Source organism: Peromyscus maniculatus, chromosome 9 (genome assembly GCF_049852395.1).
Source record: "Peromyscus maniculatus bairdii isolate BWxNUB_F1_BW_parent chromosome 9, HU_Pman_BW_mat_3.1, whole genome shotgun sequence".
Classification (NCBI taxonomy): Eukaryota; Metazoa; Chordata; class Mammalia; order Rodentia; family Cricetidae; genus Peromyscus; species Peromyscus maniculatus.
In genome coordinates, this window is record NC_134860.1 from 7570935 (window position 1) to 7598413 (window position 27479).

Genomic DNA, 27479 nt, shown 5'->3' on the forward strand with positions numbered 1-27479 from the left:
TTAGTCACTAATTGGAAGCTACAGAGAAACCATGGCCTCACAATGCAATACCACACTGAACTCTTTGAAGGAAGAGTAACAAATGACTGAGAACATGAACAATGAAATCACAACAAGGTCAGAGTGACTGGCTAGCAAAGGAGCCAGAGTGCAGCACCAGGAGAGGCACAGATTTCCTTAAATTTCCAACAAAGCAAATGACAGAGAAAGGCCTCATCTGAATCATCTCAGCAACTGTGTCAAAATGTAATCATTTAAAATAAACACCCTCTCAGGCTGGAGAGATGGAGAGAGAGGTTGGGGAACACATAGTGCTTTCAAAGAATCCAAGTTTGGGTCCTAGCACCCATGTCGGGTGGCTCACAACTGCCCGTGACTCCTGCTCCAGGAGATCCAGTTCATCTAGCCTTCCTGGGCAACTGTACTCATAAGCACATACCCCCACACAAATGCACACATACATATAACTAAAAATAAAATAATAAATCTTTATAAAGTAAAGAGCCTCAGGATTGAAGTGGACGATGCTGTTTTCAGAAAATAAATTAGTTTTAAGATACTGAAATGATGCAACTGAGAGAAAGGAAAAGCACCAGTTTATACAGCTCTTCCTTCAAACTCAGATGGAGAATTAGGAATCCTTCCAATTCCGTGGGAACAGGAAATCCAGGTCTGACACGTCACAGGCTTGTGTGTTTATGATGAATTCGGTGGCTGATGAAGATCCACATGGAAGAGCCAGCCACAGACAGCTGTCCTGTGAAGAGCTTGTCTATTCAGCACTTGATCCATCCACCTGGGCTCCTTCCCTGCTGCTCAGGATTTGGGTTCCTGGGGGCTTCTTCAGCATTTAACTAACTCTTTGTTGCCTGAAGGTGCTGGGACTGTTTCTCCACACATAAACTGATCCTAAGACAGAAGAAGAAATGTTACTAGCCACCAGGTTTCTGTCACACAAATACATCAACATCACTTTCACTTTGTTACAGAATCAACTCAGCTTTAGTTTTTTCCACTGCTATATCATTTGTTTCTATCATTATTATATGCTAGCAATACAAAATCAAGATGTAAAATTTAGGGGAAAATTCATTTATGATATTAGAAAAATGGCAAAAAATTTAATTTAAAAAGTCTAAAATGTATGCACTAAAAACTAACTGTTGTCCAGTCTATCCTTGTCCATTGTATGATGTGATCAGGACCTTGTTTTTGTTTTGTTTCCCAAAGATTTATTTATTTATTTATTTATTTATTATGTATACAGTATTCTGCCTGCATGTGTCCCTGCAGGCCAGAAGAGGGCACCAGATCTCATTACAAGTGGTTGTGAGCCACCATGTGGTTGCTGGGAATTGAACTCAGGACCTCTGGAAGAGCAGCCAGTGCTCTTAACCACTGAGCCATTTCTCCAGCCTGTGATCAGGACCTTGATCTCCCCATAGATATTAGTAGTTATCCCAGTTGACAAAAATTGGAGACCAAGGAACATTTTTTTAAAAGATTTAATTATTTGTTTATTTATTTATTTTTATGTATGAGTGCTCTATCTGCATATACGCCTTTATGCCAGAAGAGGGTGTTAGACCCCACTATAGATGGTTGTGAGCTACCATGTGGTCACTGGGAATTGAACTCAGTACCTCTGGAAGAGCAGCCAGTGCTCTTGACCTCTGAGCCATCTCTCCAGCCCCAATAGCACTTCATTTTTGTTCAAAGAACTGGAGTCATCACTAAATTAGAATTAAGAGCATGCTGAAGATTAGTCCTAAATTCTTTATTTAATAAGCAATGTCTTATAAACATGCCCATCTTGCTAAAGAGCAACCAGAAACAATCATGTCGCATCTTTTAAGTTTTTGCATTAATCATAGCTGGTCATTCAAATATCAGCCTCTCTAAATGAGCACTAAACAATAGGTTTTTGTGTTTCCCAGCACAGACCTGCAATAGTAAATACTTTGGAAATGAGGTTCAGTCTCTGGTTTCTTTCCTTTCTTTTTTTTCTCCCTTTCTTTCTCCCTTTCTTTCTCCCTTTCTTTCTTCCTTCCTTTCTTTCTTTCTTTCTTTCTTTCTTTCTTTCTTTCTTTCTTTCTTTCTTTCTTTCTTTCTTCCTTCCTTCCTTCCTTCCTTCCTTCCTTCCTTCCTTCCTTCCTTCCTTCCTTCTCTCTCTCTCTCTCTCTCTCTCTCTCTCTCTCTCTTTCTTTCTTTTTTTTCCCCTCAAGACAGGGCTTCTCTGTGTAACAGCCCTAGCTATCCTGGAACTCGATTTGTAGATCAGGCTGGCCTCAAACTCAGAGATCCATCTGCCTCTGCCTCCTGAGTGCTGGGATTCCATCTCAGTCTCTGGTCTTTTATCCTGGTTTATGCCTGACACTACAAGAACTCTCCCAGTTACTGCATATCTCCCATAGTGCGATGCTCAAGGAGTCAGCCCCTGGTCTGTCCCTGTTGCTCTTTGTACCAGAGACCATTTTAATCCAAGAATGAATCATCAAATTTCTACGTTATTGTTTCAACTAAAGCTGCCACTCACAAAGCTCTGTGCTTTGGTGCAACTTACCCTACACTCATTTCGAGTTCATCCTTAAGACTCTTAAACTCCTAACTTAAGACTCCAAAGCACTAACTGCACTTTGGGTGAGGGGTAAAAGCATTTACCCTTTATCTATTGTCATCCTTAATGGGTACAAAGGAACAAATTTAACATGAAACTGTAAAAATCACAACTTGGAATTATATGTCAAACAAGATAACATAGACTGTATGCATAAACCAGGCAAGCAATAAAAGGCAATCTTTTCAAAATGTCCTGGACCTCAAAACAAACTTAAATATTAAATACAAAAGAAATGTCAAAAGAAAAAACACCAATTAAAATAACCTTCATGTTTTTTTTTCATTCCTAATTAAGTCATTTTCATTACATTACATTGTTATTACAGAGCAATTTCTTTACTGCCCTTTCCAAAGTGAACACAAGTTACGTAATTTAAACTTGAATAATATTATCCTACAGCTACGTACTGACAATTTGTAAAGCTTTAAAAAAAAATACCCATGATCTAGCATAAGGTTAAGAAATACTCTTCTAGGCTGGGTGTGGTGACCCATGCCTTTAATCGCAGCCCTTAATACGCAAAGGCAGGGGGATCTCTATGGGTTCAAATCCAGCCTGGTCTACATAGCAAGTTTCAGGACAGCTAGGGCTACATAAAGACCCTGTCTCAAAAAACAAGCAGACAACAAAAACCCAGAAAACAAAACAAAACTCCCAACACTCTTCTGCACTTTTATATTAGGCAAGCTGCTTTAGGTCTCTGTCGTTACCTACACCACCCACCCCCTTCAATGTCTCCCTTACTTTGTCATAAATCACTTTTATAATGAGAGAGCAGCTAGGACACGTTGCCACATCTTCTCCATTCTCCAAATCTTCCTAGGACGAAATCAAACAACGTATGGTCAGCATAGCCTCCCTTCCGTCATCTTCCCACAAGCCTTTCCCACGTCTATGTGCAAGAATTGGATTGGGTAATAGCGCAAAGAACTTCCCCCAAAGTGTCACCTAGAAAAACCGGGGAGATTAGGTTGTTTTGATCGCCCCCAAAATGCTGGGGTACAAAATCGAATCCCCTTCTCCAAAGAAATCCCCAGGAAAAGATTTTAAGGGTGGGGCTAGGGAGAACTGCGCCCCCTGGCCAGACCGTGTGCCCCGACAGCTTAGATTACTGCTTTAGCGGCGGGGTTCAGGAGAACACGTGGGTGACAGCCTAGCCAGGGACACCGGAAGGGAAAATGCGCAAGCTCAAGGAGTCGCCGATGGGCCCTGAGGGTACCTTGGTGATGGAGAAGTTATCCCCACAGGGGCAGGGGTAGAAATAGGTCTCCGAGTCCTCGTCATATTGAAAGTCCTCGATCTCCACCTCGTCGTGAAACACCGCCATGGTCACGGGGTGGACACTTCATCAGTTTGCTTAACTCGGCCCGAGATGGAAGGTCTGGACTTCCCGGCCTACTCAGAAGCAGGGACAATCACTTCCGGGCTGCGCAAGGCGATGACGTAACTCCGACCTCGGTAGCCAAATGGGTGACCGGGTCGCGGTTGCCATGGAGATAACCGAGCTGGGGTACTTATTGCCGCAAAGGTGACGCTTACTGCGCAGCTGGTTTGCGCAGCGCCCCGCCCACTGGGTGGCAGTGACCAAAAGTGTGAGGGGCTCTCTCACACGGCTGCTGCGTCACTCCGGGGCCGGGGAGTTTGGGTCTGGGTTGTAACTGAGTTGTCTCCTTTGCGGGAGGTTCAGGGCTGGAGGCTACGGCCCTTATCGGAGGGGGGCGCCTGGTCACCCACGCAGCGTCCTCTCCAGTCCGCAGTGGTTGACAACAGCGCTCCTGGAATTGCATTTCAGCCGACCTTGAGCGCAGAGAAGCCTGGCCTGTGTTCCTGCCTGCAGGTACATCGTTGCCTGTCTCACTCCAGCCACCTTCAGATACCCTGAGCTGACAGGGAGGAATTCTAGCGCTGTTTGCAGTATTCACTATAGTGATAGGTGCGGTAGTAGCAATAACATCACTTTTAATTATTGGGGTTTTTAGTGGGCCACCTACACTCTGAATGCAATTCTGCTGATCCTGAGGTTCAAAACTCCATTTTATTTATCTTTGACTCAGATTCAGAGACTGGGCATCTTGCCCAAGATTACATACCTAGGCTAGATATCTCCAAAGCCCAGGAACAAATTATTTGTGTGAACTTCAGTTCTTGGTGAAAAGAATGGTTTTCCTGGTAGTATTGTCAGCATGCAACATCTTCCTTGAACCTAAAAGCGAAATGCAAATGAAAAGCGCTTTGTCACAAAAGCAGTGCTGGGCCTGTTTTGGTTACAATCAGGGACTTTGGAGTATTGCCCTATTACTAGACAGTTACTCAGATCTCACTGGAGGAATGCAGTGTAGTGAAAACCCACTGTGGCAGAATAGGATCCTGGCTCAGAGTCTGACTTGATGGGCTTTGGGAGTTGGAAATGTACATTCTTTGGTTCTACCTTTCAGAGAAAAGAGCCATTGAAATCTAACATTCACTTGTGGAGGAATTAATAGTTTAGCAATCATGTATAGCTTATATTTCTATAACTTATACTTAATGTTTAAGTACATACAGGTACATACAGTTTGTATAAGTTACCAATTTTGTGCACATTGAAAGGACACTACATTTTGAAGTCCCTTTAAAGTGTGAAAACCTAAAGGCAGAGAAGCCTTTAGGAGGTGAATTCCAGATGCTACATTAAACGAGTGTATGGAAGGTTGTTTAAAAGATTTCACTTTTTTTTTTTTTTTGCATAAACTGGAGATCTACATAGCAATCAGAGGAGATATTTGGAACCTGTTGAGGGTTAACTGTAGCCTGTCTGGGCAAAGGAGAAATACTGTGGAAGTATTATATCTTTATAAATATAAATACTTCCCAGGTAGCCCTTGGGACATAGGAAATAAACTGATTTTCCATTGTCTATTCTTAGTTCAGATGATCACATTTGGAAACCATCTTTAGTTCTTAGGAGCTATTCTTGAATGTGCAGAAATGGATGCAGCTCTGGGTAGGGAGATTGCTATGATATATGAATGGGGGTCCCGAGGGTATCCCCTGTGTGCAGGAAAACATGCTGGAATGCTGGGCAGTTGCAGCAGCAGGCCACAGATGACCCATGCCATGTGTGCATGGTGGCGGGGCAGCAGTGGACATTCATTCACAATCCAAATGCTATATCTGCGTGGAAAAGGTTTATTATAGTAGAAAGACGAAGATAGGAAAGAGTGAGAGACGTGGGGGGTGTTGAAGAGTGTACACCTTGTGGGAGGAAAAGTGGAAGACAGAGAGGAGGAGGAGGGACCTTTCCCCACTTGAGGCTTTTACATCTGGACACAGGTGGCGCCAAGGGGCAGGTCACAATACTAACAGTGGTTTCCAAGGGGCAGGTCACAATACTAACAGTGGTTTCCAAGGGGCAGGTCACAATACTAACAGTGGTTTCCAAGGGGCAGGTCACAATACTAACAGTGGTTTCCAAGGGGCAGGTCACAATACTAACAGTGGTTTCCAAGGGGAAGGTCAACAGTGGCCAACCAATTGGTGAACTCCAGGTTCTGGGAGAGACTATCTCAAAAAATATGGTGGAGAATCCTCTCCCTTGAACTCACACATGCACATACATACAACACACGTGATTGGATGCATCCATATTTGGCTCATAGTGTGTATAAATTGCTAGGCCTTTTATTTAAAAAGCAAACAAAGAGCTGAAGAGATGAGCACTGACTGCTCTTCCTGAGGACCCAGGTCAAATTCTCAGCACCGACACTGCAGTTATAACTGTCTATAACTTCAGTTCCAGGGGATCCAACCCTCTCTTCTGGCCTCCATAAGCACCAGGTACACACATGGTGCACAGACAGACATGTAGGCAAACACTCATACACATAAAATAATAAAAAAGATTTAAATAGTAAAATACAATTTAACAAACCTTTCTTTTTCCTGGTACTGGGAATCAAACCTTGGGTCTAATGCACGCTAGATACATGCTCTATTGGCTTAGCTACACCCCCAAGTCCTGATCTTATAGTAAGCAATTCAGACCCATCCAAAACAACTTTCTGGGGCATCTTAAAACCTGAAGTTACAGGAGTGTCTTAGATGGGGTTTTATTGCTGTGAAGAGACACCATGACCATTGCAACTCTTTTAAAAGGAAACATTTAATTGGGGCTGGCTTATACGTTTCAGAAGTTTAGTCTGTTATCATAGTGGCAAGAAGCTTGGTGGTATGCAGGCAGACATGGTGCTGGAGAAGAGTTCTACATCTTGATTTAAAGTCAGCAGGAGATTGAGCCACAATGGGTGTAGCTTGAGCATACCAGACCTCAAAGTCTGTGGCCAGTGACACAATTCCTCCAACAAGGTCACATCTCCTAATAGTGCTACTTGCTATGGGCCAAGTATTCAAATACATGAGTCTATGGGGGCCATACCTATTCAAAACACCACAACGGGACAGATAACTTTTCTTTGTAATTTCTCTACCAATCATTTGCATATATGTTATTTAAAATAGAGAAAGAAAAGGTGATGAGGCATTTATTTGTGGTAGTTGACACTGTGTTCCCGATACACTTATGTGTATTGTGTCATTAGAATGACACTGTGGGGTACAGATGGGGTGTGCCATTAGAATGATACTGTGGGGTACAGATGAGCTGTGTCTTTAGCTTTGGGAAGCCAGGTTTAGGGGCTGAAGAATTTGCTAAAGCAAAGCTGCAAAGTCATGGTGCCGACTTGGATCTCTCTGATCCTAGAACCAGACTCAGTGAATGACTGCTCTGTCTGATCCAGTTCAGGCGGAAGAGAGGAAACCGCAGGGATGTCCTACAGCAAGATGTAGGGCCGATCCCAACCGTTTTCTACACTCTCTGCTTCTGCCATCTCTGGCCACTGCTCTACCAGAATCTTAGAGTCTTGACTTCCTGCTTCATCCTGGGCAGTCATTTAAACTCCGGAGATCATGTCCTTGTTCTGACTTATTCATGTTCTTCAGCTGCTTCTTGTGCCCTTCAGGGAAGGTTTATACCTTTCCATTGGCCTACGGTGACCCAGGACACATTTATGTAGACAGCTCCTCTGGTCACACTGGCCCTGGCTCTAACTCCCCAGGCTGGTTCCTGGCTTGGGCTTTGTTCTTGCTGAGATCTCTGCTGCAGTGTTCTCCCCTTCAAGTCTGCCTGGCTGCCTCTTGGGCTCTGCCCTCAGCTCAGCAGCCGTGTCCGTCTCTCCCCCCCCCCACTTCATCACTCCTTCCTCCTCTGTTGTACTCGTCCCCATAACCATCCCTTTAATTAATGTCAGCCCCCTTCTCTTGCTCAGCTCCTTGGGCTTGGCAGCAGGAGCCTTTAACCACTGAACCAGCTTGCCAGTCTGATGTAAATAATACACACACACACACACACACACACACACACTCACACACACATACACACACACTCACACACACTTTAAGAATGGAATAAAGCTCGGAAGGCAAGTTGTTGAACACACTTTTATAAAAATGCCTTTATTTGCCAGCAGGTGACACTCTTGGTCATGGTGCTGTTAACAAAATTCAGTCTATGAAAAAGAACAGCTTTTAAAAATTAACTTCCTTTTGTTTTCCGGTTGAGAAGTAGACTGTTGTAAACAGCATAGTCACTAAAGGTGTACTGTATTGTAAAAACATTTATTTTAGCAGTAGCTGTCTAAAATATTAAGTGGAACAATGTCCACTTTTCACTGGAGGATGAACTTAATAATAGAGATTTTGGTCCTAAGTGATATAACTATCTTTCTAGCCGTTGACTATGATTTAACTTTCTTCAGCACAGCATGAGCTCAAACTAGGCAGAACCATAAGGGAACTACCTGAGGCCACACAGGAAGGGTAGCCACAGATAGCAGGAAGCAACAGTGTGGAGGGTATTTCATGGGATGGGTAACCTAGGTTACAGGCCATGGAAGATCAAGAAGCAGATGAGGAATAAAAACGTCCACATAAGGGGGAAGGATTAATGGCAGGGAGCAACTGAGACTGAGGACCTCTGATTGTAATGAGGGCCCTCCCTTCAGTCTGGTGCTGGGACTCAAACCCAGGGCCTCCATGTGTTTCAAATAAGCACTCTACATCTGGGCTTCACACTTTAACTCTAAGTGAGCCTTTTCTTTTGCAAGTAAGACTTGATGGGGCCTTTTCTGTTTCCTGGCTTTGTACTTAACTAGTTTATTGTCTCTGCCATTGTAGGAACTTTGTGGGAATTTCAGTATATGGAAAACTGTGTTCCAGCTGGTGTGAATCCAAAGGTCTTAGTATAGTATTGGGACCAAAATATCGTGTCAGACAGCTGAGGACTCCCAGAACCCCATGGGTTTCTAAATTAAGTTCTGCTTGCTTGCTTTCAGTGACCAACACAGTTTTTGCATGAGGTAGCAGAGGCCTTACACCTCTTCCAGTTACTGGGGGAAAACAGCCAGGAGCATGTTTATTCCCAACATTGTTAGCAAGAAATCCATCTATCTGAAGACTACTTAGGGGGTTGTGGCTTTTGAGAAATTCTCAGTTATATCACTACCTGGAATACTAATTTATTTAGTCTTATCTCCACCTATTAGAACCTAAGTTTTCTGAAGCTTTCTTCAAACCTGCACTGCCAAAGCTTAGGTAAGTGCCTGCTTCATACTTGGCCCTTAATAGTTTTCATTGAATGAAAAACTACAAAAACTTTATTGTTGGCTTGAATATTCTCCTAACACTAAACTTATTACAGTCAACTCAAACAGCACTTTCTAAAATGCTTGGGAAAGACATGTTTTATTCTCAAAGCCATGAAAGAGAGAGCCAACCGAAATGGTAATACAGCATGGAAAATGTGGGTGTTTAGGCTAAGAAGTATTTTTTAAATGTCACAAGAAAGTAGTGTGAGAGGCAAAGGATAGGTGACCTGACTCTTAATCGGTGTTTTACCTGATGGTCTTTTGACTTTAAGATATCCTGATGGGGTGACAGCACATGCTTGTAACCCCAGTACAAGACAGGAGGAGCCCAAGTTTGAGGCCAGGTTAGGGAACACAGTAAGTTCAAGGCCAGCCCGGCACTTAGTAAGCTTGTCTCCTAAAACCAAAAGGAAAACAAAAGTGAAGAGTTGAGAATCTTCCTGTTTTGTTTTGTTTTTATTGAAGGATAAGATACAGACAGGAAGTATCCAGCTACAAGGACAGCTTGCAGATTTTACAAAGTGGACCTACTGAGGCACTCAGCATCCATACAAAGAAACTGCATTGTTAACAGCTACTTTCCAAGACTGATTTCTAACATTATAGGGTTTTTTTTCTATCTTGGCACATTGTATAGTTGATATCAAAGAATATGTGCTCTTTGGAGTCTGGCTGCTGTCATCCCGTTTAGTACCTGCAACCTATAATTGAATATTACTGTGTGTAAGTGAAATGTATTCATTGCCATTGATGCTGTGTGTAGTGCATGAATGTATCACCCTTCATTTACCGCTTTTTGGTCTTTTGGATAGTTGCTAGTTTGGTCTGTTATAAATAGTATTATCTATTTATTTTAAATATTTGTGAACCTTAAGCTTTTATAAATACAGTGCTTAGAAGATTTACTTTTAGCCAGGCAGTGGTGGCGCATCCCTTTAATCCCAGCACTTGGGAGGCAGAAGCAGGAGGATCTCTAGGTTTGAGAACAGTTTGGTCTACAAAGCGAGTTCCAGGGCAGCCAGGGCTACGCAGAGAAACCCTGTCTTGAACCCCACCCCCCATCCTGCCTAGGGTCAGGATAGCAAGTTTAATAAGCACCAGAAGTTCCCAGTACATAGGAAACAGAATATGGCATCCATTGGGCTGCCACAGTCTAGAGCACAACCTGAATTCATGTGATCTATGAGGCCTCTGTTAGAGTTCTTTGCTTATGTCTCCAGGCCCTACCGCAAGCCAAATCCTTCATTTGACAAGCTGAAAATGAAGCATAAGCATGTCATGTCAGACCGGCAGAGCTTGGAGAATGAGAACAGTGAAGCCTCAGAGAAATTCAATTTTAGACGTGTGTAACAGGGGTTGGCGTTGAGGCTTCAAAAGAGTCATCCCATTCCCAGTTAACCCTCTCTGCCTCCTGCTTGTGTCTCAAGATGTGAGCCTGCAGCTACTGCTTCAGCACCATGCCTTCCTGCCTGTTGCCACGATGGCCATGGACTCCAACCCTCTGAAATCAGAACCCCCATGTTAAATGATTTCCTTTATAGGTTACCTTGGTCATAATGTTATATCATAGTAATAGAAAAATAACTAAGATGCCCACTAAGACTCATCCTGCCACTTAAATAGAAACATTTAACTCAGGCCTACTCAGAGAGCTCATGCAACACCATCTGTTCCATGGGCCACATGCAATGAGGCTCCTCCTGCAGCTTCTACAACCTGCTCAGCCCAGCCCAGGGCTCAGCTGCAAATCACTAACTAGAAAAAAAAGCTGGGTTGGCAGGTGGATTGAGATAATGGTCCACATGCTGGCTGGGCTTCGCCCTAGAGCTATTTTGATTTGGTTAGTTTGGGGATAGGGTTTTTTTTTTTTTTTTTTTTTTTTTTTTTTAAGTTTAGAAAAGCTCTTGCTGGCTGGGCAGTGGTGGCACAGGCCTTTAATTCCAGCACTGGAAAGGCAGAGGCAGGCTCTGTGAGTTCAAGGCCAGCCTGGTCTACAGCTACAGTGAGTTCCAGGACAGTCAGGGCTACACAGAAACCTGGTCTCGAAAAAACAAAAACCAGAAGCTCTTGCTGTGTAACTAAGACTGGCCTGAGGTTCCAGAGTGCTGGGACTGGCAGGATTCAAATGGGGGGGAAAAAATGAGGCCGGATATAGAAAGGGGAAAATACTCCCCCCCCCCCCCCCCCCCCCCCGGGATCTACTTTACATTTCCTGCTGTCTGAGAGTAAAACTTTAACTGATAAAACCAAAATTGCCTGCAGCGATAGAGCTTGTTTTCCTAAAGACGTTTCAGAAAAAGGATATCAAAAACAATCAATTGCATAGGGTTTGGTGCTCAAATGTGTAAATTTATGAAGAGGAAATAGGATCCAGAGTTAAAGGGAAGTCTCAGCCACAGCAGAATTCAAGGTCTGCCCAGGACACCCATGACAGTTTCAAAGAATACAAATTAACAAAAACTGTATGTTGTTGGTGTTATGTATTAAGCTGCCAATGTTATTTATTAAGCAGTGCTGTTTACCGTATGACAGAAGCCACAAGGCACAACAAAACCCACATTAAGAATTTATTAAGGGAATAGAGAGGGGGTGTGCATAGGCCTATGGAATGACTGTACAGGAAGAGAGATCGGTGGAACCCATTTTTATAGGTGTGTCCCCACCACCACCACATGCACATATGGGCTTACATAGCTATGCCACACATAGATTACGTGATCACACTGCATGCAAATTATGTGATCACACAGCACACAGATTACATAGGATGTAAGGCCCTGGGATGACTAAGCATCTTACCTGGCTACTAGACAGTGTATGTGTGGTCATGTAGCTAGGGGAGTGGCTAGGAATTCTAATGGTTGTTTTTTGCTCTTTCCATGGGCCCGCCATCCAGCTCCCAAATAAATCACACATGGAGGCTTATTTTTAATTATGAATGCCTGGCCTTAGCTTGGCTTATTTCTTGCAAGCTTTCCTTAAATTACCTGTCTACCTTTTGCTTCTGGGTTTTTTCTATTCTCCTACTTCTGTAAATCCTACTCTTACTCCGTGGCTTGCTGTGTAGCTGGGTGGCTGGCCCCTGATGTCCTCCTCCTTCTCTGGCTACTTCTTTGATTGTTTCCTTCCAAGTTTCTCCTCCTATTTATTCTCTCTGGCTGCCAGCCCCACCTATCCTTTCTCCTGCCTAATTATTTGTCATTCAGTTCTTTATTAGACCATTGGATGTTTTAGACAGTCACAGTAACACAGCTTCACAGAGTTAAACAAAAGCAACATAAACAAAAGTAGCATACCTTAAAATAATATTCTGCAACAGCCATATGCTTACTTAAGGCCAGAATGTCCCGACCTTGAGTTGAACTGTATAAACTCCTCTCATCCCTTGCCCCAAATAACACACCTCATAAAACCATCATAGTTTCCTTTACAAAACACTAATTCTTTAAACCAGCTTACATCTTTTACTTAATATTTGACCTTTACTCAACTTTTAAATTTTGCTTAATCTTTAAACCTTGTTGTAAATTACAACTTGAGCAATGCAACATAAAAAGCAATGGGAGACACTTAGGCACCAAACTCTGAAGGTCACATTCATGTCTTAGATGTCTACTGCTTGAATAGACAGGAGTACATCTCTTGTCTCTACTTAATAAACTCATTCACTTTACTTTACTCAGACTAGTTCAGACATTCTTTCCTGAGGTGTGGTCAGGATCAAGGCAAGGGCAGGGTGAGCTGACTCAGGACACTGGAGGCAGTGAAGAGACTAGGATATGATTACAGGTATGGGCCACATATTTTCTCTTTTCTACTGATATAAAGTGACTTTCGTGAACATCAAGAGTAAACAAAACCATGAGAGAAGACTCCAACATCCCTAGACACCAAATCCCAGACACCAAGGCAGCAGTTTACCTCCTTCATCCTAAAGCATGGTTTCTGAGACTCTAATTCAGACTTTCATTAGAAAGAAAGAAAACAACTAATTCCAAATATCCTCTTTGGATAACACATTTGGTGAAGATACAAAGACTAGATGAATGGAAAATGTATGGTTCTCTTCATGTCAATGGCTGACTCTTAGTTTATTAGAGTAAAACTGATGTTAAGAAGGTAATCCCAGCACTCAGGGGCTACAGCAGGAGAATCATCCTTGCCATCCAGGGCTACATTATGAGTTCAAAGCCAGCTTATCTATACTAAGACCCTGTCCAAAATACTACGGGGTAAGAAGCACAGCTGATCAGTGTGTGGACTGTTGTGATTCTTAACATTTCCATTTTAGTGAACTAAAAATCCCCTTTCCACCCATTCACTCTATCCTGTCTAGCTTGGTTCTCCAGTTCTTTCTGTCAGCAATGGTAGTCTCTTCAATCTGTCTACTGTGCAAGTCACAAGCACTAGAGAGCCTTTCTGAAACAAATACATCGTTCTCAAGTATTACCAGTCAAGAGAACCGTCATGTCGCCTTCTTGTGCCTACTGACATCTACATAGGTTTCCAGTGTGGACCCTTTAACACAGAGGCGATCCTTTAACAGTTCCTCGTGCTGTGCTGACCCCCAACCATAAAATTATTCTCGTTGCTACTTCATAACTGTAATTTTGCTACTGTTATTGTCATGATTTATTATTATGTGGGGAGCCCGTGGGTATCCCATATGTGCAGGAAATCATGCTGGACAGATGTACGCCATGTAGAGCATGGCAGCGGTGGCCAGTGATACACAACCCAGATGATGCATCTGCATGGAGAGTTTATTATAGTAGAGAGATAAAGAGTCAGAGAGAAAGAGAGAGACATAGAGAAAGGGGGATTGAGGGGTGCACACCTCGTGAGAGTGAAGAGACAGAAGAGAGAAGGATGGGTGGAGTTTTTCCTTAAAAAGAGACTTTTATATCAGGACACAGGGTGGTATCAAGGATCAGAGTATTAACAGTTATAAATCAATGTAAATATCCGTGTTAGGTGACCCCTGTGAAAGGGTCATTCAACTCCCCATAAGGGGGTTGAAACCCAGGGTTGAGAACTGCTGCTTTAATACCTGATGCCCTTATTAGACCTTCTTTCTTCGCCTGAGGGTTCCATCAGCTTTGAACACTCCAGCACTGCACACACATCTGGTATCATCTGCACCTTGGCATTAAGAACTTGCTGTATGTTCGACAGAGTTGGCCTAGTGAGAAAGGTGCCCACAGCATTGTACCAATGCTTGTCTTTAACTTGCCAGTAGTTTAATACATATTTTACTAATGGATGGATAATGTTAATGATCAAGTTCAGAGCGGCCACAATAAAATAATTTGTTATAAACATAATGAACTTGATGTCCCATTAAGGAGTGTAGTATTAATTTAGGAAAGTAATTTAGAAGAGGATGTTTCTAACACAACTGTTCTTTTTTCCCAGGATGGGGGTTGGGAGTGTGCTGTGGGACGGTCTGTATGTCAAATTGCTCTGATTGGTCAATAAATAAAACACTGATTGGCCAGTGGCCAGGCAGGAAGTAGGTGGGACAAGGAGAGAGGAGAATTCTGGGAAGTGGAAGGCTGAGGCAGAGAGACACTGCCAGCTGCCGCCATGACAAGCAGCATGTGAAGACTCTGGTAAGCCACAAGCCACGTGGCAAGGTATAGATTTATAGAAATGGATTAATTTAAGATATAAGAACAGTTAGCAAGAAGCCTGCCACGGCCATACAGTTTGTAAGCAATATAAGTCTCTGTGTTTACTTGGTTGGGTCTGAGTGGCTGTGGGACTGGCGGGTGACAAAGATTTGTCCTGACTGTGGGCAAGGCAGGAAAACTCTAGCTACAAATGGCGCCCAACGTGTTGGCAAAAGTTTCTACCTAAAACCTGAGAAAAGATTCTAAAATGGAGCTAAAAACAGTTTCCTAATTGTCTCTCTCAAATGAGCGGCAGCCTGCCGGTTTGAGCTACTGGCGGGTTCCTAGCGTGTGAGCTCGGTCTGCAGTATGGCGGGAATGAGGCCTCTGCAAGTGGCACATTAAGCTGCATGGTGGATTTAGCCTTTGCTAGTACAAAAAAAGAGGTTTCTGGGCTACACGCTGCTTGGATAAAATCATAGACCCACGATGGCTCCCAGAGCTGGCGGAAAACATACCACTGCCATGTTGGGAAGCTGAAGTGGGTGGAGCCAGCAGCCACAGCGCCGTTTCAGGCTTAGAAGGCTGCAGTTTAAAGCAATAGGCTCAAGGTAATATAAAACATAAGCCACATAAAGATGGCTACCACACAGAGAATCTGGATTATGTTCTCTTTGATATTCGTAACTGAAGAGAAACATTTGATTGCAAAAGCTGTTGAGTTATGCCAAAATGTGTGTTTTAAAGGTACCTTAACTTCAAAATTTGGATGTAAGGATATGTTGCTTTGGAAAGGAGGCTCTGCTTTTGTTTCCACAGAAAGCCAGAGGCTATGGATTTGTTCCAGATTAAGATACATCAGGTTTAACCAGCCAAGACCACCTGAAAGGTCTCTGATGACACCATGGCCCAGATGATCCAACATCCAGAACAGTTTCAAGGCAACTGGCTCAGACGATACAGCCTCATGGACTACTCCATGATCCTAAAATTTTCTTTGTGTGCCCTTAAGATACAGCGCCCCCCTCCAGCAGGAAGTAGTAAGAGAAGCTACGCCCAAATTCCCAAATATACCAAGCTGGCTTTGGAGATGTATAAAAGTTAAAACCTTCCTTTTTAAAAAAAAGAAAGGGGAAGTGCTGTGGGACGGTCTGTATGTCAAATTGCTCTGATTGGTCAATAAATAAAACACTGATTGGCCAGTGGCCAGGCAGGAAGTAGGTGGGACAAGGAGAGAGGAGAATTCTGGGAAGTGGAAGGCTGAGGCAGAGAGACACTGCCAGCTGCCGCCATGACAAGCAGCATGTGAAGACTCTGGTAAGCCACAAGCCACGTGGCAAGGTATAGATTTATAGAAATGGATTAATTTAAGATATAAGAACAGTTAGCAAGAAGCCTGCCACGGCCATACAGTTTGTAAGCAATATAAGTCTCTGTGTTTACTTGGTTGGGTCTGAGCGGCTGTGGGACTGGCGGGTGACAAAGATTTGTCCTGACTGTGGGCAAAGCAGGAAAACTCTAGCTACAGGAGTGTCCAATGCCCAGTCTTATGAATGCTAAGCAACACTTAGCCCTTGGTTTCTGACAGCCTCACGCAGTTCAAACTGGCCTTGAACATGGTATTCTACCTCTTGCCTGGGTTCCCAGAACTCTGGCAACAACACCCAGATTAACTTAATTCCTTGTTTTCACACAGAACAGAACTGGTGAGGGTGTCACCACAGAAATCATAATCCCAGGGGAAGTGCTGAGAAAGATTGTTTTAAAAAGGCCAGATCCAAAAATCTTAGTTTCAAAGACCCAAAACAATGGATCTGTGAGGTAAAATGTGCACTATATTTACAGCCAACTCAACATTTCCCCCCTCAGGCTCTGCAGTACCACAGAAATTCCAAGTGACATTCACAAAAGCTAGGGAGGCTTTCAATCCTAGGACTGTATCCTATCTTCAACTTGAATTTCTTGCCCCAAGATAGTCAAGGATAGAAAAACAGGTACTTATCTGTACCACATAAGAATACCATTTTAGGCCACATGGATCTCTGAATTCCAGGTCAGCCTGGTCTACAAAGCGAATTCCAGGATAGCCAGAGCTGTTCCACAGAGAAACCCATTCTTGAAAAGAAAGAAAGAAACATTTTAGCTTTGGTTTTATATGATAACTATCGTGTGGATTTTCCCTACAGAAGCAAAGAAGAGATGAATTTCTCTCCTCTCTAAAGCCTGAGAGACTAGTAATAAAGCTAAGATAAAACTCAAAATGTATTTAAAGAATTATTTTGGAAGGTGTAATTGTCCACGTATGAAAGGACTGTTACTTACTGACAAAGAAACCCTATTACCCTATTTTGTCAACTACCCACCAACTCTGTGCCAAACTGCTAGTTCCGTAGGGCAATCAAGGTAATGCCAAATGAAGGAACTATAAGCTCAAAAGCCCCAAGCAGAATCCTAGTCCCCCAGAAAAACATCTTGATTCTGCTGTACAGTCAGGCCAAGCAAAGCCAGGAGTAAGAATGAGCACACGATGAGTCATCCATGCTGGACAGAAGACAAGTCAACAGAGTACCTACACAACAATTATTTAGCTCACTTGCCTGTGAGTTCATCGAATTCACGAGTATGGATGACAAGCCAGGACCTGTGGAATATAGACTGTAAGCTTACAAACGATGCCCAAAGTGTTAGATGTAACAATCACAGAAGAACAGCTGAGGAGAGGAAAACAAAGGCTCCTCTGACAGACAAGCATAGAAAGTACTACTGGTGATACTCCCCAGAATAAAAGTGCTCAACTTGGCAGCTGTCATAGACTTGACAGAGTTAAATACCATACCTACATCACAAGCTCCCAGGTCCAAAAGTCTGAGTCTGACTGCTTCTTAGCCATTTGGCTAAGATCCACCTTAAGTCTAAACCCCTTAGCCACACCAGGTATTTTGAAGGGGCCATTAAAGGTTTAATTTGAGGTCTTGAACTGACAGGAAGTAGTGTTGTCCCTGAGGATACAGTGGTGAGTCTGCCATCTAGTGGATACTTTGTGCCAAGGGTTGTTCACTGACAACACTAACTTCCTGACTGAGAGGCACAGTTAAAAGAGTGACTGTCTCTAAAAGCATACCAGTATGTGAACACTGTACGGGCAAAGCACTATTTAAATGCTAGCCGGGAGACTCTCAAATGGAGAAGGGACATATGCCAGAATACCCAGGGTTTATAAAACCCATATATAGATCCCTGAGGTTCCCAGCAGTCTACGCTGATTTAACAAACTAGAGAGGGAGTAAGTCCTTTGTACTTGTAAAATTAGGTACAACCTCCCCTTCCTGTAGCTCCACTTTTCCACTTTTGAAAATATTCCCTAAAGGAATAACTTGAGAGACTTAGACATAAGTCATGATAAAACCTTCATCACAAAACTTTAACTCTAGGTTATTTTCCTAGAGACTCAAAGACAAAGACCTATTGGAAGAGGTAAAACCGAGAAGTAAATGTAAGGACTGTTAATAGTGCCAGAGGCTACCCGTCTCACTCACCTGAACAATTCTGCAAGCTAGCAAACCTACCTCCCAAGCAGCTTATCACCTGGGTGTGGTGGCATGCACCTATGTAATCCCAGCAGAACCCGGAGGATTCCTGCAGCCTGTCTCAAACCAGCCACACAAACAGGGCCAGGGAGATGAAAAAGTACTTGCTGCTCTTCCAAGGGGCCAGAGCTCAGGTCTCAGGACCCACATCAGGTGGCTTACAATGGCTTGGACCTCCAGGTGTAAGGAGATCTGACACCCTCTTCTTAAACAAAAAAAAATCCAAAGAGCAAATCAAGTAACTTGCTGAGCAGTACAAATGAAATAAACCTCCTCCTGCTGTCACACCAGGGTGAATTTCTTTCCAAGATTCTGGTGTACTTTCAAGTTCAGAAATGCCACAGTGGGATCCCAACAGAGAACCAACTGACTTACGTGTCCCATACACACTCAGGGAAATAACTCAGGAGCCCTACAACAACATGGCAAATTCTCAGGCGGGTGGTGGAAAGTCAAGTCCTCACAGAAGGGAGCCGTGATGGTGGGCAGTACCCTGCAGACAGTACTAGCAAGAAAGCTGTGTGCGCTGAGGGTCGGCTAACTCCAGCCCTCTGCCTTGTCATTCTCGATCCATCCTCCCACGTTCCAGCCTTAGCACTTAAGACGGTATTGTTTTCTCCACAAGGACTGAGTTACATCAGGGCCAGGAGCACGTCCATTTCTTACACTGCTGTATCCTCGACACCCTGAGCACACAGCATTGTATAAATGAGTGCCAGGGCAACGCGTCAATGACCCCGTGAGCTCTCTTCTCATCAGAAGGGAGAAATAAAGCTAGTATGGAGGACTCTTGGGAAAATTAACTAGGATGTTAAAAATACTGTGTTCACGACATAGCCTCCAACATTCCAGTTGCCAAACCATTCGGAACAGGAGCAAACGTGCTCTGGATCAGTAATGGAAAACGGGCTCACCTAGGGCGGGAGACCCAGACAAGAGCCCTGGAAACAGGGCTGTGACCACTGAAAACCAGGGAGGGACAGTCGGGAGAGTGCAGGAAAGGGACGGAGAGAAGCTTCTCCAGGGCGTCAGGCTGCCAATCGAGGCCCAGGGACTGAGCGTGTCGACCGGAGGGAGGAGAAGGGAAGAAGGGAGAGGTGGCAGCCCCGGGTCGCGGGGGAGGGAGAGGGGTCCAGGCCTGGCGTGACACGGGGGAGGAAGAGGGGTCCAGGCCTGGCGTGACACGGGGAGGGAGAGGGGTCCAGGCCTGGCGTGACACCGGGGAGGGAGAGGGGTCCAGGCCTGGCGTGACACCGGGGAGGGAGAGGGGTCCAGGCCTGGCGTGACACGGGGGACGGAGAGGGGTCCAGGCCTGGCGTGACACGGGGGAGGGAGAGGGGTCCAGGCCTGGCGTGACACCGGGGAGGCAGAGGGGTCCAGGCCTGGCGTGACACGGGGGAGGGAGAGGGGTCCAGGCCCGGCTCGCGGACAGGCAGGATGGTGGCCCGGGACCCGCGTGTGTCGGGAGGAAGGGGGGCAGGACAGGCCACGGGCCGGGGCGAGGAGGGCCGAAGGGCAGCCGAAGGAAGCGCGCCCGCCCCGCCGGCCACACTCGTCCTTACCAGCTGGCAGCGCTTCTTCCGGTGAGCCGAGGGGACCTTGGACCGACCCAGACACCTCGCCACCCGAGGATCGGCTCCAGAGCCCGGAGCTCTCGCGATAGCACGGCCTCCCCACCACGCCTCTGGTTAGTGTTCTGACAGTTTCGCGAGATTTCCGTCCGCGCCTGCGCAAAGCCTCTTTAGGACTATTGGAGAGTGGTAATTTTCCCTGTCCCAAATCTGGGTCCTTTTCATGCCTCTCGCACCAAATGCTCACACAAGGTAGATCTTATTTCGCTGTAATATTCATATGCAAGAATATATGTCAGTCTGGGCACTGGCGGCGCACGCCTTTAATCCCAGCACTCGGGAGGCAGAGCCAGGCGATCTCTGTGAGTTTGAGGCCAGCCTGGTCTACAGAGCGAGATCCAGGACAGGCACCAAAACTACACAGAGAAACTCTGTCTCGGGAAAAAAAAAAAAATACATGTCAGAAGACACAAAAGACCGTATATCACATGACTCTGTTATGGAAATCAAGGCAAATTCTTTAAAAAAAAACATTTTGAATTGACACATAGTAATTGTACAGATCTATGAGGTACAGTGTTAACTTTCAATGCATGTAAACAATGTGTGGATCAGATGTGGGTAATTGCTATAGTTATCATTTATTTGTATTGATAATATAGAAAAGCCCATCAACTATCTTTGAAATAGTTAATCTGGGTGTGGTAGTACCCTGGTGCAATCCCAGCACTTGGAAGAAAAAAGCGTGAGGATGGAAGTTTAAAGCCAGCCTCCACTACTGGGGGTTTGAGAGATGTGGGAGACTGAGGTATCAGAAGATTATTATCAGTAGAGTTGTTCTTCTACTGTGCTGTAGAATACTAGCTACTATTTCTCCTACCCAACTCTACCCTTGCTAATAGGGCAGTCAAATTCTTAAGGACAGAAAAAAAAAAAAAAAAGGATGCCTAGAGGCTGGAGACAAAGTCAGTGGAGAGTTAGAGTTTAGAACATTTCCTTACCTTATGGTAGGTAGCTGGAAAGACGCCTCAGAGGTCTCAGAGGTTAAAAGCACTTACTGCTCTCGCAGAGGGCCCAGTTTTGGTTCCCAGCACCTATATGGTGGCTCACAACCATCCATAACTCCTGCTCCAGGGTTCCAATGCCTTCTGACCTCAAAGGGCACCGGGCATGCACATGCTACACATGTACATGTGCAGACAAAACAGTCATACAGGTAAAATCCTTTTCCTTTAGGGCTTGTAGTGGTTTGAATAAGAGTATCCCGCATAGGCTCATACATTTGAGTGCTTAGGGACCAGAGAGTGGCACTCACTACCTAGAAGGATTAGGAGGTGTGTGTCCTTGTTGGGATAGGTGGGCTTGGTTGGAGGAAGTGTGTCACTGGGGGAGGACTTTGAGCTTCAGAAGCCCAGCCAGACCCAGTAGCTCACTCTTTTTTCCTGCTGCCCGTGGATCTGGATGTAGAATTCTCAGCTACTTCTGCCTGCATGCCACCATGCTCCCTGACATGACAGTACTGGACTAAACTTCTGAAGCTGTAAGCCAGCCCCAGTTCAATGCTTTCTTTTATAAGAGTTGCTGTGGTCATGGCGTCTCTTCACAGCAACAGAACCCTAACTAAGACAGGGCTGATGGAGAGCTCTGAGATTAGACAAGATGGTGGCTGCAGAACAATCTGATGTTTTTATCTCCACTGAGTGACCACTTACAAATGGTGAGTGATGCATTTTAACTTAGGGGGAAAATGTTACAATTTTTGACAAAGTATTGAGAAAATAAATGTCAGAATCAATGTCGTGACACTTTCAAGTCAGTCTATATTAGATGGGCTGTGTGCCACACATAACTAATCCTAGAGTTGTAATTTGTAACTGTTATTGTTGGGTTGATTTTTTAAAAACATGTTTGGTTTTCCTTTTGTCTCCTTTAAATGTTTGTTTGATTTATAACATGCATTAATTTAATATAAACATGATTGGCAAATTTATTTATTTATTTTAGTTTTTCAAGACAGGGTTTCTTTGTGTTGCCCTCTAGAGACCAGGCTAGCATGAGATCTGCCTGCCTCTGCCTCCCAGTGCTGGGATTATAGGCCACAACCACCCAGGCTACAATTGGTAAATTTAAATCATACAAATATTCAAATGTTGCTCAACTTGGGACCCACTAGAAGCACATTTACAATGTCCAACTATCAACAGGACAGATGATTCCTTCGTTGTTCTTTTCCACCACAGTATATCTGCACTCCTTTTGATGGAATATTGTCTTACACTTCTCTTGGTCATAGCCCTTGGGTATAAGGGTTCTGTCAATGAGACAAGATAAGACCTGTTAGTAGGAAAAAAACACTTATTCACCCAGTCCTGCTGCTCAGACATGCTCTGTGCAAGAAGCAGACAACACACACTCCAATTGCCTGGGGCTCTCCTCACCGACTTAAGGGCTTCCTTGGGCTGTTAATGTCCCAAGTGTAGACTCCAGGCACCTGCACCTGTCTGTGCCATGGGGCCACAGAGACCATTTCTAACGTGGGTCCTGTATTCTACCCTGCATGCACTGAAGGACACTGGGATATTCTGACAGGCTCAGGAGCAGATGTGGAGAGAACTGACTCCAGAAAGTTGTCCTCTGACCTCCTCAAGCACCACTCCCACTGAATCACATACACATGTTTACACTAATGTGTTTTTAAAGGGGGAGGCCTGAAAGAGGAGAACTCCAGACTCTCCCCAGGCTTCAGTTTGTCTCAGTTCCTGCTGCTGCTAAGCAGCTGACAGTTCGTCCACCTGTTGGTCCTTCTGGACTCATTCGTTAGCCTGTGTGGCTTCAGTAGTCCACCTCCTCACTGGGCAGCTCAACTCGACCCTGAGGTCCCCTCTAGGTGCACCTCCAACAGATTCTCTTTGCATCTCTGTCATATTTCTCCTGCCCCAGCCCCCTTTCAGCTCTTCCAGCTCTGCTGTGCTCTGTCAGCTTTCTCTAGCCATTTTGTAACCTACATGCATGCACACATATGTACAGACACTGTGTGATGTGTGAAGCATGATCAGAGAGTTAATGGTGTAATTAAAGTTGCAGTGAAGAAAAGTCTGTTTGCCAGTGACTGGGTATCATGGGAAATTGGGACTGCTTGGCAAACTGTAGTCCCTAAACCAAACACACACACACACACACACACACACACACACACACACACACACACACACACTTGTGTGCACGTAAATAAATCTATATTTCTGTTAAGAAATCGATGTAGCTTATGAATTTGCTGTTATTCAATGAACTCTAGCCTTGTGGATAGATGCGAACATGTCTGTCTATGCTTCTCACACAGTGCTCACATCACACTCAGCTTACACAGGAGACTGAGGTAGCAGGATCTCTTGAGCCCTGGAGTTTGACAGCAGGACAACTTAAGGAGACCTTGACCAAACATAAAACAAAACAAAGCAGAGACTCTGAAGAGTGGTTATATGGGACCCTCCAGAATCAGTGGTTGAGACTTACTGGGGGCAGCAACTAATTCCCGCCTTTTCACAGAAACACTTCTTACAGTCGACTGTCCACTGAGCGCCCACGGAGTGTTTGATACCAGCAGAATCCAGGCATCCTAAAATGATGCAAATCCCCAGGTCACACCATAGGAACAAAGCTTGTAGGGACACTGAGCCAGCCACTGGCACATGATGATGGACAATTGTAGAGCTGTCAGAGACAGTGCTTTTGAGTCAAGATGGCCAAAGCCCAGCACACTGAAGCACCTGCCTCAGAGAGTGTCTTTGCTTTTGTAAGGTGTTTCTATGCAGCCTTGGCTAGCTGGAAATCACTGTGTAGAGCAGGTTGTCTTCCAACTCAACTGTCTCTGCTGGGGTTTAAAGGCCTGAGCTACCATGCTCAGGGGTATGTTTTTTAAGTGAGCTTAAATTCTTTCTAGATTGTATTTCAGAACAGGCATTGAAGAACAAATAAGTCCTTCCTTTTTAATCCAGTAGCTATTAGGAGTGACTGGCAAAGGGGGCCCTGTGAGTTCTCTCTGGTTGTCCTGAACAAAATGCTCACTTCTCTACTAGTATTGATTTGTGTCACTGATTCTCAGGTGGGGATGCACATGTGAAGCATTGTGGGTGCTTAAAAATCACCCACAGACTGGGGTTTAGCCCAGTGGTAGAACAAGTATTGAAAAAGTACAGAGCCATGGGTTTAATACCCAGCAGCAAATAAACAAGCAAGCCCTCTGTTCCTGATCCCCATCCAAGAAAACAAAATCAGAATCTGTGGGTAGAGCCCAGACTCTCTTGTTTACTTCATTTTTATTTGTTTTGTTTTGTGGGTGGGGTGAGCACATCATGTATTCTAGGCTGGTACTGAACTTCCTATGTACCCAAGAATTGTATTGAACTTTAAAAAAAATCATGTTTATTTTAGGGATATGAATTTTTCTCCTGCAGGTATGTAAGAGTTCTGCACCCGCATGTATGTAAGGCTACTACATCATATCTTCAGAGAGCAGAGGAGGGCACTAGATGCTCTGGAACTGGAATTACCAACAGTTGTAAGCTGCCATGTGGGTGCTGAGCCAGTGTTCTTAACCCCTGAGCCATCTCTCCAGCCCCATCATATATGGTTTTAATTATCAGCTTGACACAGCCTAACGTCATCCAAGGAATACTTTTTCAAGTTCTTGCTTGAGTCCCTCCCCCACTTTCTCAACAATGGACTGTGGTCTAGAAGTGAAAGGCAAATAAATCCTTTCCTCCCCTAAATTTCTTTTGATTATAGTGTTTCATCACAGCAGCAAAATGAAACTAGTACAGTATTAAAGCACTAGTTGCCGGAGATTCTCCAGCAACATTCACACCACAAGCATTCATGCATGCACCCACCCACCCATGCATGCAGGCCTGCACTACATTTAAACTAGATTGCAGGGATGATCATGTACATTAAAATTTGAACGCTGCTTCTTAACCCTGACTGCATGTGAAAACCCAGAGGTTCTCATTCAGCTGTTCTTAAATGGGGCCTGATTGTGGTGTTTCAAAGCTCATCTAGCTAAATTGAGAACAACCTCCTTACTCTGTTTCTGTATCTTCACAAATACTTCTTCCAGTGTATATATATCCCAAGGCTTCCCCATCTGCCATATATACTAGGTCATATCTACAGGTTGTATCTATCAGGCTGGAATGGCATTAAAAATACTGGAAAACCCAGGACTTACCATCAGGCGGTTGGTCTGGAAGATTTTCACGTTGTTGAAAAGTGCAGCCTGCATTGCATGCTGTCACCAAGGTAGCAAGGAACAGGAGGCTGCCCAGCAGAGCTTTCTGTAATGCAGGGAAAGGTTGGGAGTGGAGAATGAGTGATTCTTGAAGGTCATGCTTGACTGCGTGTCCTATAAGATCCCTGCTGAAATTTGGCAGGAAGGGTAGAGTGTGGAGCAACTGCCAGGTACCCTAGCCTGGCAGTCAGAGACTAAGACACAAGACAGTCAGGAAAAAGGAAAGTCTGTCGGGTGTGGTGGCACACGCCTTTTATCCCAGCACTCAGGAGGCAGAGGCAGGCAGATCTGAGTTCCAGCCTGGTCTACAGAATGAGTTCCAGGAGAGCCAGGACTGACTACGGTGAGAAACCCTATGCCAAAAATAGGGTTTTTGGCCCCTCCTCCCCACACAAAAGCAAGTTCACTGTCAGAGTGGCTGGCTGTGGGCTGGGAGTGGGAAGGAGGATGCTGGGAGCCTCATCACTGGCTGAGGCAGGGTCTTCCAGCAGCAGCAGCAGCAGCAGCAGCAGCAGCAGCAGCAGCAGCAGCAGCAGCAGCAGCAGTTCCCCCACGCTGTCCTGGATTGTTCTCAGAGGCCTGGGGGCTCTTGTGCCAGGGCTCATCCTCCTTGTGCCCGTTGACATGAGAAGAGCCATCTCCACCTCCGTAGTTTCTCCCATGTGCCCTCTGCCCCGGTTCTTTCTTTTCCTATAGTTCTCAAATAGTCTTGGGAAAGTGGTTGCTCAAAGTTTGATGGGAAGACATATTCTGTATTAAGCTAATTTAAATGTTTCCTTAAAGGACCTAAAATTAAGTTTTTATAATAATAATATTATAAAGTAAGTACAGAAAATATAGAAATCATATCATTTTAAGGATAAAAGAGATTTTAGTCTTTACATGACTAAATAAGTGAAGCTAAGATGTATCAAACTTTGGAAAATAATGTATGAAATAATTTCACTATAACATTGAAGAACATAAAGTCACACTATAAAAGTAGCAAGGGCAATAAAGAGACATCACACACCTACACACACACACACACACACACACACACACACACACACACACACACGGAAGGAGGGTGAGAAGGGGGTCTGAATACAGATTGGGAGGACACCACCCACCACTGTCCTACCTCTCCAGCTCTGTCTGAGGAGGGTTTCATAGCGTACATTTGTCCTGAGGTGAGGTGAGGGTCCCTTCCTGAGTCCCTCTCCACCCTCATGTGGCCCTCCTCCCCAGCTTCTGCTTCCTTCCTCTTGTCCTTCTGTGGGGAGCCCCATTCATTCCTGATTCTACCTCATAGAACAGACACTTTAAGAAAAGAACCATTTTCAACTAAAGACTGAAAGAAGTCCTATGTATGAAATCAGTCACCCACCATTGTGGCAAGCAGGACTCCTTACAGGCAGGCACCTCCAGCAGAACCTCAGCAAGAATGAATGCTGACTTCCTATTTATGCAGGTAGAACGACCACACGTAGATCTTGGAAAGATTTTGTTCCAGGAACACAGTGAATATTTACAGAGGGCTGAGCAGGAAGTTATGATTTCTATCGATTTGAGTTTTTCATCTATTAAGCCTCTACCCCAGTGTGTTCACCTTCCCTCACCCTTGACAAGCTGTTGCCCTTGGTGTGGGAGAGCAGAGAGGGAAAGAACTTTTCTTGGAAGCCTTCATCCTGTACTGGAAGATACTAGGCACACTTCATGTTCTTTCCTGGTTCATGGAAAAAGAAAGGAGAGCTCAGGAATATGACTCATAACAGCCAATGCTGAGGCTGTGTTTGGGAAGGCATAAGGTTAGCCCAGTAGGTCAGCCTGGCTGACTAGGGAGCTGAGACACAGGAGGTAGTGGCCTTAGGGTCCAGTGTGGGAACACACAAGTGCATGAGCCATCTTCCACAGTACGGATGGGTTTGCACCCTCCAGTCTAGGTTTCTTTTGACAAGCCACATGCTCAAATCTCTCAGACTACCCAACATTCTCTAAATGTTTAGTCTATTGTCTGCTTCCTCAAGCGAACCTTCCTTCTCATTGTTCAACAGTGATCTCCTGTATGGAAGCAGTATGGAGTTCCCGAGAACAGTGAAACTTGAAGTACCTTATCGTCCAGCAATCCCACTCTGTGACC

General features: G+C 44.6%; 2 protein-coding genes and 1 long non-coding RNA gene across 4 annotated transcripts; 1 reads left to right on the plus strand and 2 right to left on the minus strand.

The window, feature by feature from the left end:
- Positions 1-468: 468 nt before the first annotated feature.
- On the minus strand, positions 469-4094 carry Dph3 (diphthamide biosynthesis 3). 2 transcript variants are annotated; one of them, XM_006996239.4, is made up of 3 exons: positions 3840-3980; positions 3365-3439; positions 469-909 (listed from the first exon to the last, which is right to left on the minus strand). In XM_006996239.4, the coding sequence occupies exons 1-3, from the start codon at positions 3945-3947 to the stop codon at positions 844-846; spliced, it is 249 nt and encodes an 82-aa protein (XP_006996301.1). In that variant the 5' UTR covers positions 3948-3980; the 3' UTR covers positions 469-843. The 2 variants fall into 2 exon arrangements, with proteins under 2 accessions (XP_006996301.1, XP_015845075.1); XM_015989589.3 differs by lacking the exon at positions 3365-3439 and having other exon boundaries at positions 3840-4094.
- A 223-nt stretch (positions 4095-4317) lies between these two features.
- On the plus strand, positions 4318-24690 carry LOC121832211 (uncharacterized). The gene is made up of 3 exons (XR_013042191.1): positions 4318-4457; positions 8831-21787; positions 24525-24690. It is a non-coding gene; the product is annotated as an uncharacterized LOC121832211 (long non-coding RNA).
- Positions 22046-26866, minus strand: Msmb (microseminoprotein beta). The gene is made up of 4 exons (XM_006996238.3): positions 26727-26866; positions 25298-25403; positions 23584-23686; positions 22046-22381 (listed from the first exon to the last, which is right to left on the minus strand). Exons 1-4 carry the CDS (start codon positions 26727-26729, stop codon positions 22252-22254), a joined length of 342 nt encoding a protein of 113 aa, XP_006996300.1. The 5' UTR covers positions 26730-26866; the 3' UTR covers positions 22046-22251.
- Positions 26867-27479: the final 613 nt, after the last annotated feature.